The following is a 15,367-nucleotide window of genomic DNA, read 5'->3' on the forward strand; positions in this document are numbered from 1 at the left end:
TGCCAAATCATTTTTCTCTGTTGAGATCTCTCTACAATAAAAAAGAAATACCCTTCATCATAATTTATAGTACTTTTACAAGCCAGATAGTTAAGTTTAATGGCTATAAAAGTGCTCCAACTTAGTTCTACTGCTACCGAAGAAACAATACCAAGAGGGTCCAATTTTCTGTCAAGTTTCTAGTGTTGAACAGGACCCCCACCCAGCTGACATTGCAAATATCCGCTCTCCAGCTCTTCCAACCCTCCAAATTTCTCACATCCTATTCCTTATTTATGAGCGACTCCTACCAAAATCCAAAGCTGAATTACATCCATGCAAAGCCCTCTTCACAAGTCCCCTCTAGCAGGATGCATACAAAAGCCTCAAAAATGACTCGTCAATCTGTGTGTGGTGACTGCAACTTATAAGAATTGGGTCCACATATGTCCCCATCACCTCGCTGTTCTCATCTCATACGCTTATGATATAAAGATCTTTGGGACAGAGGGAGCCAGTTATTCCTTTTTATGCTCATACGTTCTGTGACAGTTGACACTGACAATAAGCATTACAAATTATGTCAATTTTGACACTGTGTTGTCAGAGCCCTAAACAGGTTGTAGCTCTCCTTTAGAAAAGGGGGTCACAACAGTCACGCATCTACAAATAGCATTCATTGCCAGGTTCGCTGTTTGTGAGATAGCAAGCATGGAACTGGACACCTGCAGTGCAATGGGATAACTAGAAAACTTCAGTGAGGCACCATTTTTTTTTCCCATTTCTGAAACTACACATATTTTCATTTTTCTTCTACCTGTCTACGCAATTACGTTTAGAAAAAAAAACAGTAAACAACAAGAAGCATAACATATGCGGATGTTTCTCCTTGAGAAACTCTTACAAGTCAATGTTTGCGTCAAGTGTGGTTAAGTGCCTGTAAAACATTAACTTGCACATAAGGAGGAACACTCAGCATCAGCACAGCACAAAACCACTGAGAGCAACAGCCAAATTTTTTTTTTTTTTTAATATAATTCTCAGTACCACTGTGTGGGAGATGAGAAGAAAAAAAAAAACAGGGGGGAGGGAGATCCACCATGTTAAGCTTTTTAAGCAGGAAAATGTCTGTCGTAGGAGTTGGAAGAGGTTTTGTATTTCTTCCAGCAGTGTCACTGCATTCGTACACAGTACCTGTTGCCAAGACATGCAACACAATAGCTGCGGCTCCTCATTTTTACTCAAGGCTCTCGCAGCAAAGCTCACTGAGATGTGTGTGCATTAGCTGGGTATCATCTGGAAGATCCTGACAGGTGATCACTAAATGCACTAAGCCCCCTCTCTAATTTTCAGGCAGCACTAGAAGCAAAATAAAACTAAGACCTATGAAATGCCAAAAAAGCACTAACTGGATAAGGAAGCAGGACAGACCAGTTATACAGGAAAACAAAATAAATAATCCACCACTTGGCTCTTCCTACTGCAGCTCTCAGAAATAGCCATTATCAAAGCGACAGAGAAGTTGCAGGTTGCTGCAGAGCCTAACGCTGGCTGTTTTGTTACACCAGGCAGCCTCGCAAGGCTCTGAATCAGAATAAGCACAAAGCCAAACACACTCAGTTTCCCACACTAAAAGGGTCTTATTTGTTTTATACTTACCCTAGTGTAGCACTAGCAGTGCTAGAGGCTGTTCTGTACAGCTTATTTTGGGGTTTTACGATATATGCCCAGAACTGTCATCCTTTTTCTGCTTAATAAAAACAGGTCAGCCACACTAAAAATCGACAAAATACAAGTCCCATTTCCTCTTTGGCTATGCTGGTGGTAGCTTCTAACTCTGTGGACAACCTTCCAATAAAACCTTCACTCATCGTTTTCCTATGTAAAGTGGGAGTCCTAAGCTACAGAGTCAAGTCTCCCACGCGTAGGATGTGAATCAGCAGGAACACTGCAGAGCTCAAAACGTTTAAAATGGTAACAATATAGCCGAAAAAGGTAGTCCTACATAGCAACTGTTGCTAAGATGGACTGTTTTACTGCAATGAGATGGCCATGACTTCTTGACTAGGAAAAACATTTGATTACAGCATTATTCATCTTCTCAGAAATACACCTGCATGCTTCCTTGAACACTGACCACATGCTGTCTCATAAAGCTTAACAGTTCCAAATTTTGTATTTTGGTTTGCTTCAATATAACTCTATTGTGAATACCAAACATACTATCAGTTTTAGGCATGGAAAAAACATGAAAGATTTCTCCTTATCCAAAACAAGATGGAGTTGCCACAATGATTCAATAGTCCAAGAAATAAAGTATTATGCACTGTTTACCCAACACGTCTTTTAATAAAGTAACTAAGATGCACTGCTTTTGGGCAGAACAGGTAAGGGAGCTATTTAAACAAACAGACAAACCAACCTAGAGAATAAAAGTAACTTACCACATGAAAAAAATGCAACTTCTCTATGCTTCCATTTAATGCTGAACAAGTCCATCTTCATCTATCCCATTCCCTGGTATCATATTTAAAACACTCAACATGACACCTTGACAGAATTTCAAGCACAAGCCTCCAGATCAAAAACAGCTTACCAGGTTATCTTTATGTAATAGTTTATTTCTACAGAATATTCTTCTTCATATTTCATTGCAAAAGATTACACAAGACGTAGGTATTGTAAAACCTTGATTTTCAGGAATTGAGTATACCACTTAAAAACAGACATGTTTCTGCCCAACAGTGAAGTGAATTTTAGTACTACTTTCTATGTGATACAGAAAAATAATAGGTTTCACCAGGAACAGTCATGTCTAAAACACAGGCTGGCAATGTAACTGTGCTATTAACCAGCTGAATGAAAACTGGTAACAAATTGCAGCAGCATCTACCAATAAAAGCACAAGGTCAAGAGAACTCCTGAACCGGAACCTGTGATGCAAACCTAAAACATCACAAAGCACATTACAGTCTGGTCCCATTTATTAAGATAATCAAGCTCTCTACCCCACCATAAAAATCACATCCACTCCTAGTACCACATTATGCACAAGAACACATGTACACAAACAGACCACACACAAACAGAGTTTATTTTTTCAGGGACAGACATCATGGGAATCTTACATTTGTAAACAATTACTCATAGAAGCCTTAAGCATTCAGTGACTAAGTATTTATTACAATGTAACAATTGCATAACATGTCCCTCTACTAGTGTATTTCATGTTTTCTTTCCAAATTAATCCTACAGGATGTTTAGTTTCCTCAAAGAAATAAAGCAGAAAACATTAATTTCTAAGGGAAAGGGGTTCTTTCAACCTTCTCAAAAATAACTTTTTTTAGAGAGTTTCTCATGATGCAAAGCAAGTCACTAGCAATAAGCAAGAACAGAATTATGATATGCTGCCAGGAACTGAAGTTCTCTTTCTAATCACTGCTTGAAAAAATAATACCTTTATTTATTGGTGTCTTTTGTACTAAAAAAAAAAAAAATAAAAAAAATCCAAAGTCGGCTTGGATTTGAAAATATATTTGCTTTGGAAAAACATCTTAAAAGTGTCATAGTCCTTGCCTCACAAACATGCTGAACAGTGAATGAAGGCCAACAGTTCAAATGAAATCCAAATTAACTCAGTTCTCAAATGGCTTTGGACACTGCTGAGAAACTGTAACTCTCACAGAACTCACCAGCACCTTTCACAGTCACTAGGAGTTACACTTAAAACTAAGGCTGCATTACAGGAGAATTTACATGACCAATCACATTACTTACTTGGAGGTTTTTTGGTCAAGTCTGTGACAACCATCATCCTAAATTATTCTAGAAAACAAGTTCTATCTGACCTAAAATCCGAGGTTTCATGTTTGATGTAATAAAGCATGGTTTGCCTTTCGTATTAAAAAAAAAAAAAAATTACACTAAGGTTATGTTTAATTTAGATGACCTGAAATGAGAGAACATTCAGAAAAACATGACTTTTAGTGAACGCTTGTCAAAGAAGCACAAAGAGATTAAAAACTGCCATGCTTTAAAGCAAATCTGCCTGCCACAAGCTCATTCAAGTAGTAATGTTTTTTGGCACTAGTCCTTAGCTGGTACAACAGCCTATGATCATATATTTGTATTTAATGGACTGTAAACCCTATAGGCCTCTGACACTTAGAGAAGTTTAGTGTGTGCATATTCCAATAAAATTTTAAGTTAGAGTGACCATTTGCATCAGTCCGCCTAATAAAGTAACATGCAGTATCCAGAGACCAAAACACAGCCAGCACTCCAGTCACTTTCACCTAGACAGAAATGCAGAAATCTATTTCCAGACCCTGTATACTGCTGAATAGTGTGAAGCACAATAAATTCAAATTAATTTGTCAGACTGGAGAATTTTTACTACATCCTTGAATGGAAGAGTGACCCACAACACAAAGGAAGGCTTGCTGTGCTACCAGTATAAGCTTTTTTCCAATCTTTACCAACAGCTTCACAAGAGGTTTTTAAAGCTACTACACTGCTGAGAGTGTAACAGCAGTCCTCAGATTAAAATGAAATTAAACCGATGACAGTTTAAATTCAAGCTGGAGGAATAACATAACACTCTCCAAGGTAGAGAAACACTCATTCAGTTACTCTTGATATGGGACTTCAGCAAGAATATGGGGTAGATGTATATTCAGCTCCTCTTCCATTCCATTCACTGTCACGATTTGCACTCCAAGGATATGTACACTGAAGTTCATCAGAAGTTAATTAATCTGACAGAAGAAAACCTACAATAATTTTTCCTTGCTTCTGTATGGCAGACAACTGAGATAAGAAGTGCTCTTTCCTTTGTTTTACTGATGGTTTCTTGTTTACTCTGTAATCATCTTTCCCTAAATGAGCTTAAAATCTAGCTGTAAACTGATTGCAGTAAATATAAAGAAAACATTTCCGCATCTATACTACACAGTTGTTATGTTACACTATAAGCAGATAATCACTAAATTCTAGAGCAGCTCAGGTAGAAGGGACCTCAAAAGACCATCTGGTCAAACCTTTCATGGGAAGGGGATCCTAGATGAGACTAATTATCTAGCACCATGTCCAACCGGATCTTGAAAACCTCAAATGATGGAGCAAGTGATAGGACAAGAGGAAATGGCCTCAAGTTGCACCAGAGGAGGTTTAGATTGGATATTAGGAAAAAAACATTCACGGAAAGGGTTGTCAGGTGTTGAAACAGGCTGCCCAGGACAGTGGTGGAGTCATCATCCCTGGAAGTGTTTAAAAGGTGTTTAGACTAGGTTCTTAGGGACATGGTTTAGTGCTAGAGTTAGGTTATGGTTGGTCTTGATGATACTGAGAGTCTCTTCCAATCAAAATGATTCTATGTCCCTGGGAAAGTTGTTCCAGTGATTGACTGTTCTCACTGTAAAAAAAGTCTTTCCTGTATGAGTGAAGCCTCTCCTGGTACGACTTGTAGCTGTTTCCCCTTGTCTTCTCCACATGGCTCCTTGTGAAGAGAGAGTCTCTGTCCCCTTGGTAGCCATCCTTTAAGTAAGATCATGTTATTCAACATTTAACGTGTTTCCTCTCATTCTGTTTTTATATGAAAGCTAGAATCAAAAGTTTGGGAACCATTGTCTTAACCATAACAACAGACTAATGAGCAACTACAAGTCCTCAAAGTCCCTCATCACCACTAGCGCACCCACCCTGAACTTCCACATTTCAATAAAGCCATTCTAGAATTTGAAGCAAGTTGAATCAGGCTGCATAGCAGAGGAACTTGTGAAACACTATGAAGCTGTGAATCACTCCAAGACCTCAGAGATCACCACTTGAAAACTTCCGAGCTTATGTTTGTGAGAACTGTCACCAGAAAAGCCTTTCTCTTCATCCTTAGAAAGCTCAGCTGCACCAAGACAAGTATCTGGTCACAAAAGGGCATATGAATACTTTATTCTTATTAATCAAGTGAATATTTCCCAAGAGCTTAAAAAATTGTAAGTGATCAGAATCTACACATGCTCTCTAACAGAAAAATAATCTTCCAACCCATCAAATATACTTAAATGTTCAGCAAACACAGCCATTTCACGTGTCCTGCATCATGTCCTTACAGAAGATTTTAATTTTAATCCGCATCTTCAAGCCACAACTATCTTAATTTGCCAGCTGTTACCCTGAAATGTCAAATTAACCCATTTTGTACTACTAAAACAATCACTAGACAGTCTTTTTTTTCTTTAAGAAAACACTGAGGTGCTGTTATCTCTCCCTCAAAAATTACAAAATTAAATCCAAAGCGTTAGTTTCTACAGTTTAACAGACCAAAAACATCTAAGCCAAATAACCACTTAGTCCTGGGCTTTTCATCCTGTACACCTTTCCCATTCATTACCACTTTAGATAGCAGCTCCTTTCCAAAGAGAGTTGCATATACCCCCGCTGGAAGTGGGTTTTAAAAGTGTATTTAACACTTAAATAGAGTATTCAAGCAGGAATTTTCCTTGACTGGTCACACAGACAGAGAAACCTCTGGGCTTCTTCATTCAGGTAAGTGCTGCACAGTGATCATCTAGACTAAACTCTGCTTATATGGAGCAAGCATCACATTTAATTGGCCACCATTTATTGATGAGCAGTGTTAACACTGAACAAACAACTGCATGTGCCCACCTAGTACAAAGCAATCCTAATTCACAGTTAGATGCAAATGGTACTCCAAAACAAAAAAAAACTAGTCTTAAAACTTCAGTTGAAGGTTGTCTGTTGTATACAACTTTGTACGTGAAAACATGTTCATCCTATTTGCAGCAGAGCTTTAAACACAAAAACTAAAATGCTCCAAAACTGACACTTTCCTCTGTCTTCATAATACTAGAAAAAAACCCAAAGCTTTCAGAGACAGAACATGCAGGCAAAGTGCACTTCCACATCACAAATAACTAATGTGAACCACAGAAACTAGCACAAAGTTTTCCGCAAAATAACTTAAACATTGCAATATATTTTGCACTACTAAAACAACGATCCAAATATATAAATATTTGCTGTTTTACCAAGCAGTGCTGCCCTTCCTAGACTTCTTCCCAAACTCCTCAACTCCTAAATTTGTGAATTTATTTGTAACATTTACCTTTAGTAGGACACTTAGTTGTGTTCGTGTACTTTGGTACCAATTAAGCTAACAATGGTGAACACTTTGACCACTCAAGTGAGTGATCACAAGGACAAGCCACACTCTTCTCCCCGACACCTACTTACGGAAAAGAGTGACTAAAATCACTAAAAACTTTTGTACAGATGAGGACAAGCACATCAACTGACAACTCTGACTAGTCTTCATCAAAACCGTCATTCCTAGTGAAAGCAAGGCTGGCCTATAGCATCAAAACCAGACATTTCTTTCAATTGTGTCTCTTTTGAACACCCCAGTGTGTCCCCTGCAAGTCTCTCTTTATCATTCATGTGTTCTCATTTTAAAAGTTGCTTAATAATCAGACTGCTGGAGGGTTTTGAGTTGTCATTTAAAATGCTGTGAGAAGTGTCCTTAGCGAAGAAGAGCAGATGCACGCCTGAGAGGTCTGAGGTCAAGCACTGGCTTCGTTTTACACTTTCCAAGTGATACCTTCTGCTTCTGGGCAGTCTGTAAAATGAATTATAGCTATTCCCCAGATAAGAGGTAAGTTGTTCAAACACGTCACCAACTGTAGCTGTAAAAACTATGGGAATGAAATATGTAAAGGGTGTCACGAGGATGGAGCCAGGCTCTTCTCAGTGACAACCAATAATAACACAAAGCACATAAACTGGAACACAGGAGGTTCCATTTAAATTTGAGAAGAAACTTCTTCACAGTGATGGTGACAGAGCCTGGCCCAGGCTGCCCAGGGAGGTTGTGGAGTCTCCTTCTCTGCAGACATTCAAACCCGCCTGGACGCCTTCCTGTGTAACCTCATCTGGGTGTTCCTGCTCCGGCAGGGGGACTGGACTGGATGATCTTTCGAGATCCCTTCCAATCCCTGACATTCTGGGATTCTGTGAATGTATCTAAACAAACACATCCATGTCACCCAGAGGCCCCGCACCCGCGCTAAGTGACAAAGCTGCTGTCCCTTCCCGGTCCTGCCCCGGACATGGAGAGTCAACAGTTCCCATCGCCGCACGACATCGATTCCCATTAACAAGAGAAGAGCCTCTGAGGCCTTGTGGTGCCCGAAGGGCTTCTACTCCCCGCCAGGAGCGCGGGGCCCAGCCACTCCGCACTCGCGAAAACGCCAAACCCGCCGCCCCCGCCCAGGCGGGAGACAGAGGCGGCGGCGCCACCGCCCCGGGAAGGCCCCGCAGTCCTCGGCTCCCCTCAGCCCCGCCGGCCGGTCCACCCCGGACAGGCCCCGCTTCCCCAGGCGAGGCCTCGGGGCCCAGGGACCCCGCACGTCCCCAAGTAAAGTCCTCTGGGGCCGCAACACCCACCTGCGCCTCCTCCCAGGGCGGCAGCCATGGCTCTTCGCCTTGCCCAGGCGGCGGCTCCTGGCAGCGATCCCGTGCCGCCCCCAGGAGCGGCGGGGAGCGGGGGAACGGGGAAGGGCTCGGATTCAGCGCCCGGCGGCTCCCCCTCCCGCCGCCCCTCCGCACGCACGCACCGCAGGAGAACAACAAACTACCACAACATGGCGGCCGCCGCCACCGTCACAGTCGCCGCCGCCCCCGCGCTGCATCATGGGACGGCGGCGGACCGATCCCTCCCTCGCGGGTTGGGCGGGCAGCGGCCGCCGCTGGTTGGTTGGCCGCAGCCCGGGTGCCTCGCACGCCAGCGCGCGTCATCGCTCTTCGCGCATGCGCCCAGCGGCCTCCTCTCCGCGTCGCCGGCCGGCCGGCCTACGCGGGAGTGCGCGTGCGCCGCGGCGGGGCACGTGCCACCGCGCGGCATCGGGAACGCGCAGGCGCGCGGGGGTGGCCAGTGCCGTGACGGGGGGATGGTGGCCGGGTCGGGAAGGGGCTCTCTCGGCCTTGGGCCTGCGGCTGCGCTGGGGAAGGCCTGTGGAGCTGTTCCCGAGCGGTTCCGCGACCTGCCCCGGCGTCCTTGCGGGGAGTCCGGGCCGCCAGGGCCTTGCCTCCCCCTCACACGGGAGCAGGCCCGCCGGCTCTGAGGAGGCGGCTGCGGTGCCGTTACCTGACCGGTGCACAGCGGGGAGCGGGAACGGGAGAATGAGGCGCAGCTTGCCAGCGCTCCCACGCTTCCCTGGCAGGATCTGAGTCTGTGATTGTGTGTCTCTTGCCATAATTGGAGGCTGCTTGCAAATGCTCAGTTCACATTGGGCTGCATGGAGGCTTCAGCAGGTCACAGGTCCAGCTTGAACCCTCAGGTTCAGCTCTCGTGTGGAAAAAGCCCCATGAGTTAATGGGATTAAAATACATCATGAAAGGGATGTTTAGGCTATGTTAGGTGTATCAGTGCTTTTCCTATCTTTCTGACTGCAGGGGAATTAACACTTGCATAAACAACTAAAATAGTTCAGGCCGTGTAGTGCTTACTTCTCGACTCAAGCCTCACTTGGGTACATACTTTACAGGCTCGGTGTCCTGACATGCTAAATCCAGTTTCACTGCAAACTGAAAGTCCTTTTCTGCTAGCCCTTTCTCAAAGCGCTTCCTTCCTGGCTGCTTCACTGTGAGTCCCCTCTCTCCTTCTCAAAGTAATACCCCAAAAATGGTTTTGAGTTTCCTTCCTGTTACTGATTTTCCTCTTAACAGGGCAATCAGGATTTGTGGCATTCTGCACAGAGCGGGTTAAACACAGTATAAAATTGTGCCTTGATGTGAAACAAACTTTTAGGTTACATCACTTGTGAAGAAGCCCAATTTGTTCTAAAACAGAGCCTGCTATAGCAAGACTAGTTCAAGTAAATGGCAAAACTTTCCCAGGTGGACAAGTCTTCATGGAAATAATTAACAATGTTAGTATTTAAATTATCGGCGTTATCTGATTAAACCCTTGCTATGAGAATAAGGAAGTTCTCATGTCACTTTGTTCTGAGCTCCCTGCAGACTTACCTCAGCATTGCATTTGGTCTCATTTTTCAGGTTTTCTTCACAACTGTACAGCTCGAGATTTATTCTTTACATATCCCTACAAACTCGCAGCCAAATTTTAACTTTAATTTATGAAAGAGACCATCGGTAGGCAATTCTTGCTGATATTTAATACGCTGTCCATCAGTCCAGTTCTGATTGCCTGACATGCAAGTGGTAAGTGAATAGTACTACTATAAATGATTTAAAAAAAAGATTATTTCAGTGGGACCAGGATTTCAGCCATCACTCCTTGGTATCCATCTTTCTTTTGGGTAGCTGGTTTGCAGCGCCAAAGGATTTCCTGACAAGGGAAGGCATTTTCTGGACCCTTTAAAGGCTGGACAGAGAAGTGTGTGGGGTGAGACTCAACCAGTCTCAGCAGCAGCCTGGTACAGTTCGCAGATCTCTTGTCATAATTCTCTGTATCCTTCTGTTTGAGACCGGGAAATGAAGAGTTAAACACAGGCAATACTCACAATGAGCATCTTTGTGGCATTCAAATGTGTAGAAGAGTGTGTTTTGTAAGTATTTTATGCTCTGTATTTTTGCTCATTTTAATAGCTGATTTGATTTCCGTGACTGACAATCCAAACACAGATCAAGTGACCATTTGCTTAGTGCACCAATCCAATATTAAAGAGGAATAACAAGATAGCTCACAGTTATTCTGTTTGTTAATATACAGACTCTTCAGCCATTTTGTACTGCTCTGGTACAAAAAAGTGGCTGTTCCCAGATGTCAGAACTTCAGCAGATGTGGAACAGGGACCTAAATTGTGATGGCAGAGACAGATATGGTGACTCTAGTCACCTTCATTCGGGACTTTTCATGAGTTTTCAAATTCCATGAACTACAGAAGCTCTGGATTCTCTATAAAAATCTCCAGCTTTTTCTCGATACTACCTAACCTGTGCTGTAAAATGCAAACATGCGTGTGTCTTTGCTGTAAATGGGGGTTAACGTACTTGTTGCCCATGGAATCCATGAATTAAAATGACTTTATGTGAACTAATCATCCTCAGTTTATTAAATAAACTTTTGGAATTTCTGCATAAATTATGTATTTGCCTATGTGTCTTCCAAAGCGAATCCAGCTGCAATTGGGAATGCAACAGCTTGTCTTGCAAGGGGATAAAGTGAATAACTGGGCCAGAACTCAAGAAACTTGTAATCCTGGTTCTGTATTCGCTCGTTGCATTACCAGGGCAGGTTGTCCTGCATCTGCTGCCTCAGATATCCTTTTCTAAGCAGGGGAGAATACTGCTAAGCTTTTTTTCTGATTATTTGAAACCTTTTAATAAAAATTGTTGTACCCTAACTTCTCTACTTTGAACTGTTTCCACTGCAATAGTCACTATCAGTTTTATTTACACTAGTTTTAGGTTTTAACATTTTATTTCCAAAATACTTAGTAGCTAATTTTTTTTACAAAAGCATTAATTTTTCTGTTTCTTGTTATTATTAACATTATTGTTTATATTATTATTTATTTTTGTATGCACACTCAAATGGTTAAAAATCGCCAGTCAGAAATCCAAATTCAATTCCATTTAACACTTAAAATTAAGAAAAGGACAGTAAGAACAGTGTTATCAACAGCAAATAGCTCCTGATTCGCTAGAGAAAATGTGCTTCTGCCTTCTTTTCCAACCACAGTTACCTCGTTGTGAGCTTTTATTCTAGTCCCTCTCAGTCTGGCAAAACCAGACTGAGTTTTCATAGCAAGGCAGGGACAGGTGGAGCAGCTGGTCCATGGGTGGTCCAGTTGCAGCTTTGGCTCATAACTTTCCTGTGATGAACCTCACAAGGCGATGTCGAACTCCGAGTCACCATATTCCATTCAAAGTTAAGCCCTTGTCTTTGGATGAGTTTGTGCAAATTGGACCTTAAACAGGTCTTGGGGTTTTTTCCCACTCTGGATGCTGGAAGCCTTACTGACTAAGCTTGCTTTGTTTCAGGGTGAAGCTGACAAACATAAGGCAGTCCTTCCTTTCAAAAATGACTTGGTATATAGTGGAAAATGTCTAAGATGCCCCATTCTTAGCCAAGGGGAGTGGTACCCCATGAAAAACATATCAGAATAAGGAAAGGTCAGGAGTGTTTCCTGAGGTTTTCTGGCAAGGAGCCAATGTATGGTATTGTTGACCTTGCCTAAATGCTGAGTTTTGGGAAGGGCTGACCCCTTCCACTCTGTGAAGACCGAAAGGACACATGATGGCTCCAGGCAAACCTCTGCTGGCTCAGAGCAGGACAAGCAACTTCTGTGGCCCCGATTCTGGTGGCCCGTACCTGTGAGTAAAGCCCCATGCTCTGTGGAGCCTCACTGAATGTTGAGACGTGCACAGGTACCAAATGTCAGCTGTCATACATGAACTTCCAGATCAGAGCTTACATTCCTAAGAACTCCTTGTACCAGAAGGCTGTAATTCTGTTAAAAGCCTCCGGGAACTACTGCAATGCAAATAATAGTAGCAATAATTAGCTCTGCTTTAATTGATACTGTCTATTCCTCAAATGTCAGTGAAAATTTACTTTGCTAAGCCAACAACTTTTCCCCACGTACTCTGCTGGCTTTACCAGAATTACACAAGGGGTGACTTTGGATCATTGTAGGTTCCTGGCATAAATTATCAGCTGTTGATTCCTTGCCTTTTAAAACTTGGCAAGCGTACAGGAAGAGTTTGCCAGACATGCAAAAACTAGGTCTGTGCATTTATGGGGAAGTCCTTCAGGATCATGCACAGAAAGGAGTAAAATTTGCTAGAAGCACCCAGCTGTGAAACCTAAGAACTCCTGCACACAGCTCTAGCAACTTAGAGTGTATTTAGCCTGGCCTCGCTATCGCCGGTTCCTGGAAGCAGTTTTTGTGCCCTCAGCTTTATGAAAGCATGAATATGATTGTAACAAACCATGCAAATGTGTGGAGATGCTAAGTGTACAGAATAGTCCTAACAGGGCTGATTTTGGTTGGTGTAATCTTGAGTAATTTTATGGTTACTCCTGTTTATGCCAGTGGCCAGGAGTTGTCATTGGCATAAATAAGATGACACATTTCAAAGCAATTATTGTCTTCAGTACGAACAAGAAATGCTGAGCATCCAAGGATTTAGATGCCCCATCCTTCACAAACAGACATCTGTGCTGTAGCACTGTTACAGCTGCATGCTCTGACACTCCTCAGGAATTCTTTCAAAGAGAAGGATAAATGTTCTCTAACTCTAGTTGGCTAAAAGTTAGATGCCCAATGTAAGCTCGTTGTGTGAACCTCCTGCATTCAGATACATTAGAGGAGCTGAATGGCAGCTCCTAGCTGTGGAAAACCTGCCTTGATAAAAGTGAAGAGAAAGAAATCGCAACCACAGAGTCTCTATTTTGATAGCACTGAGCAAAATTGGAGCCAGTAGCAGATCTCAAGTCTGAAATTTTCCATATTTACCAGGAAAAGACTCCTGGCTTGCAGAGCATCAGAGCATGTTGCAGGATCAAACCATTTCTGTTTGCTGGGTCTAATGGGTTTAGGCTATAATGGGAGTCCTTCAGAGACTCAGAGATACAATGCACTTGATTTTATAGATTATCCATATATACAAAAGTGTTCTTGCCAAACAAACTCAGGAACTGAGCACTCTACCACATTACCAATAAGCCAGTTAGTGAAATGAAGCATTGCAAGTATTGCACTTCTTTACGCAAATACATTTGTGTGGAAAAGAGAATAATTTGAACTGAGTTTAATATTCAGGAAGACCTTACCAGTATGATATCTGGTGATAACTGCCGTAGCTATTATTGAGCAATTTCTTTTATCACCCTGATACATGTGGATGTAAATGCAATGAGTGCTATGAACCTTGATGAGTAAAAGGATGGTCAGGATTTAGACCTTACCGTCTGCTTTATCAGCAGCTGTGTTTGTTCCACTGGTTTTGCAACATCTAAAATCAACTTCAGTTATTCTGTTTTTTCCATTACAGTCGTCAGCAGCAGCAGTATTTTATTGAGGCCAAAATCCACAGTCGTCCAAATTTGACTCGTTTCCTTACAAGAAAGACTGACAGAATTAGGCCCTACATATCAAATCAGATTCATCTAGGGACCTTAGTTTATCTAGTCAATCCCACAGATTTATTTATCACAGCCTGTCCACATGAAGCTGGGCACCTTTTCTATAATGAGTTCCTTGCATCCCAGGAGCACGTTGTGGAACATGACCCGTCACAACGTGCTGTGCTACATGGAACCGATAGAGATGCATTATCCAACGCAGCCACGGTTTGAAGCGCTATCTTGTATAACAAATTATTGACTTCATTGTACATAGTACCAGGATTTAATTAAGCGATAAGGCCCATCATAGTGGTCCTTTATCTAGCAGATAAGGATTTACCAAGCTTACCCAAGAGGTGTTTATCTGAAAGATAAGAAAAAGGTACATAAGGTGCCTTCCTCCATTTTTAAATCAGTAATTGAAAAGACCTTATTTTTTAAGTTCTAGGTTGTTGTCTTTTCTTCATGGCTTAGTATTAAAGATTCAGATGGACTTTTATAAGGGAGGTTGTAACAGGGAAGAATGTTAGTAGGGGCCTTCATTGGGTGAAATTAATAGGGTTTATATAGTTTTTATCCACAATGCACCAGCTCTCAGCTCAAGTGGAAATTTAGCCTCTGATCTGCAGGAGATTTTCCAGTGACTCCATGATGCCATGGCCATAAAAGAGATTCATTCATTGCCGATTTCAGAGGGCTACAATTGTGATTATGTTGTAAAATTTAGAAAAAAAATTGTGATTACACAAGAGAAGAAAATTAGGAATACAGATAATTTCAAGACAGTTCTTTTAAAGACACTGTTATCAGCTAAACTAAATGATGCCAAAATCTCTAGTCCTTTACCTGTGTGATGTAAAGACATATAAGCAGAAAACATACAAAGGAATTAAGGCTAATGCAAAAAACTTGCACTTGAAATAAAATGAACACACTGAAAACCAAAGTAATACTACTGCTAGTGCTCAGTGGAGAAAAACACAGAGGACAGTCCAGAGAAAGGACTCGTGTTTTTTATGAAAAAGGCACATAAGGGCTACTGTGTGGTTGAAAACAAGTCAGGATCTTTGAATTTAGCAGATTTGATCCTTAATATTACAGACAGTTTTAAAATATCATTTGTTCATAAAGGTTCAAGGTTTTTTTAGGAATAGCTAGCGTGTTTCCTCCCACTCCTTCAGAGAAAGGCTGTTGTGCAACATCTTTATGCTGATAGTTACCTGAGATCTTCCAGTTCACAGTGTGACTGTATCCCTGGCCCGTCCGCACTTGTTT

The 15,367-nt window shown here is 42.0% G+C and overlaps 1 protein-coding gene across 5 annotated transcripts in view; it reads right to left on the reverse strand.

Annotated features, from left to right (window-relative positions):
- The window catches only part of RBM33 (RNA binding motif protein 33), a 103,996-nt gene extending 95,299 nt beyond the window's left edge, over window positions 1-8,697 (reverse strand). For 2 of the 5 annotated variants that reach the window (XM_065830618.2, XM_071805323.1), the window contains exon 1: window positions 8,443-8,697. In XM_065830618.2, coding sequence (XP_065686690.1) covers window positions 8,443-8,470 — 28 coding nt within the window. In that variant the 5' untranslated portion in view covers window positions 8,471-8,697. The remainder of the gene's footprint in view (window positions 1-8,442) is intronic. The other 3 variants (XM_065830616.2, XM_065830620.2, XM_065830619.2) reach the window with 2 other exon arrangements.
- Window positions 8,698-15,367: the final 6,670 nt, after the last annotated feature.

Source organism: Patagioenas fasciata, chromosome 2 (genome assembly GCF_037038585.1).
Source record: "Patagioenas fasciata isolate bPatFas1 chromosome 2, bPatFas1.hap1, whole genome shotgun sequence".
NCBI classification, from domain to species: domain Eukaryota; kingdom Metazoa; phylum Chordata; class Aves; order Columbiformes; family Columbidae; genus Patagioenas; species Patagioenas fasciata.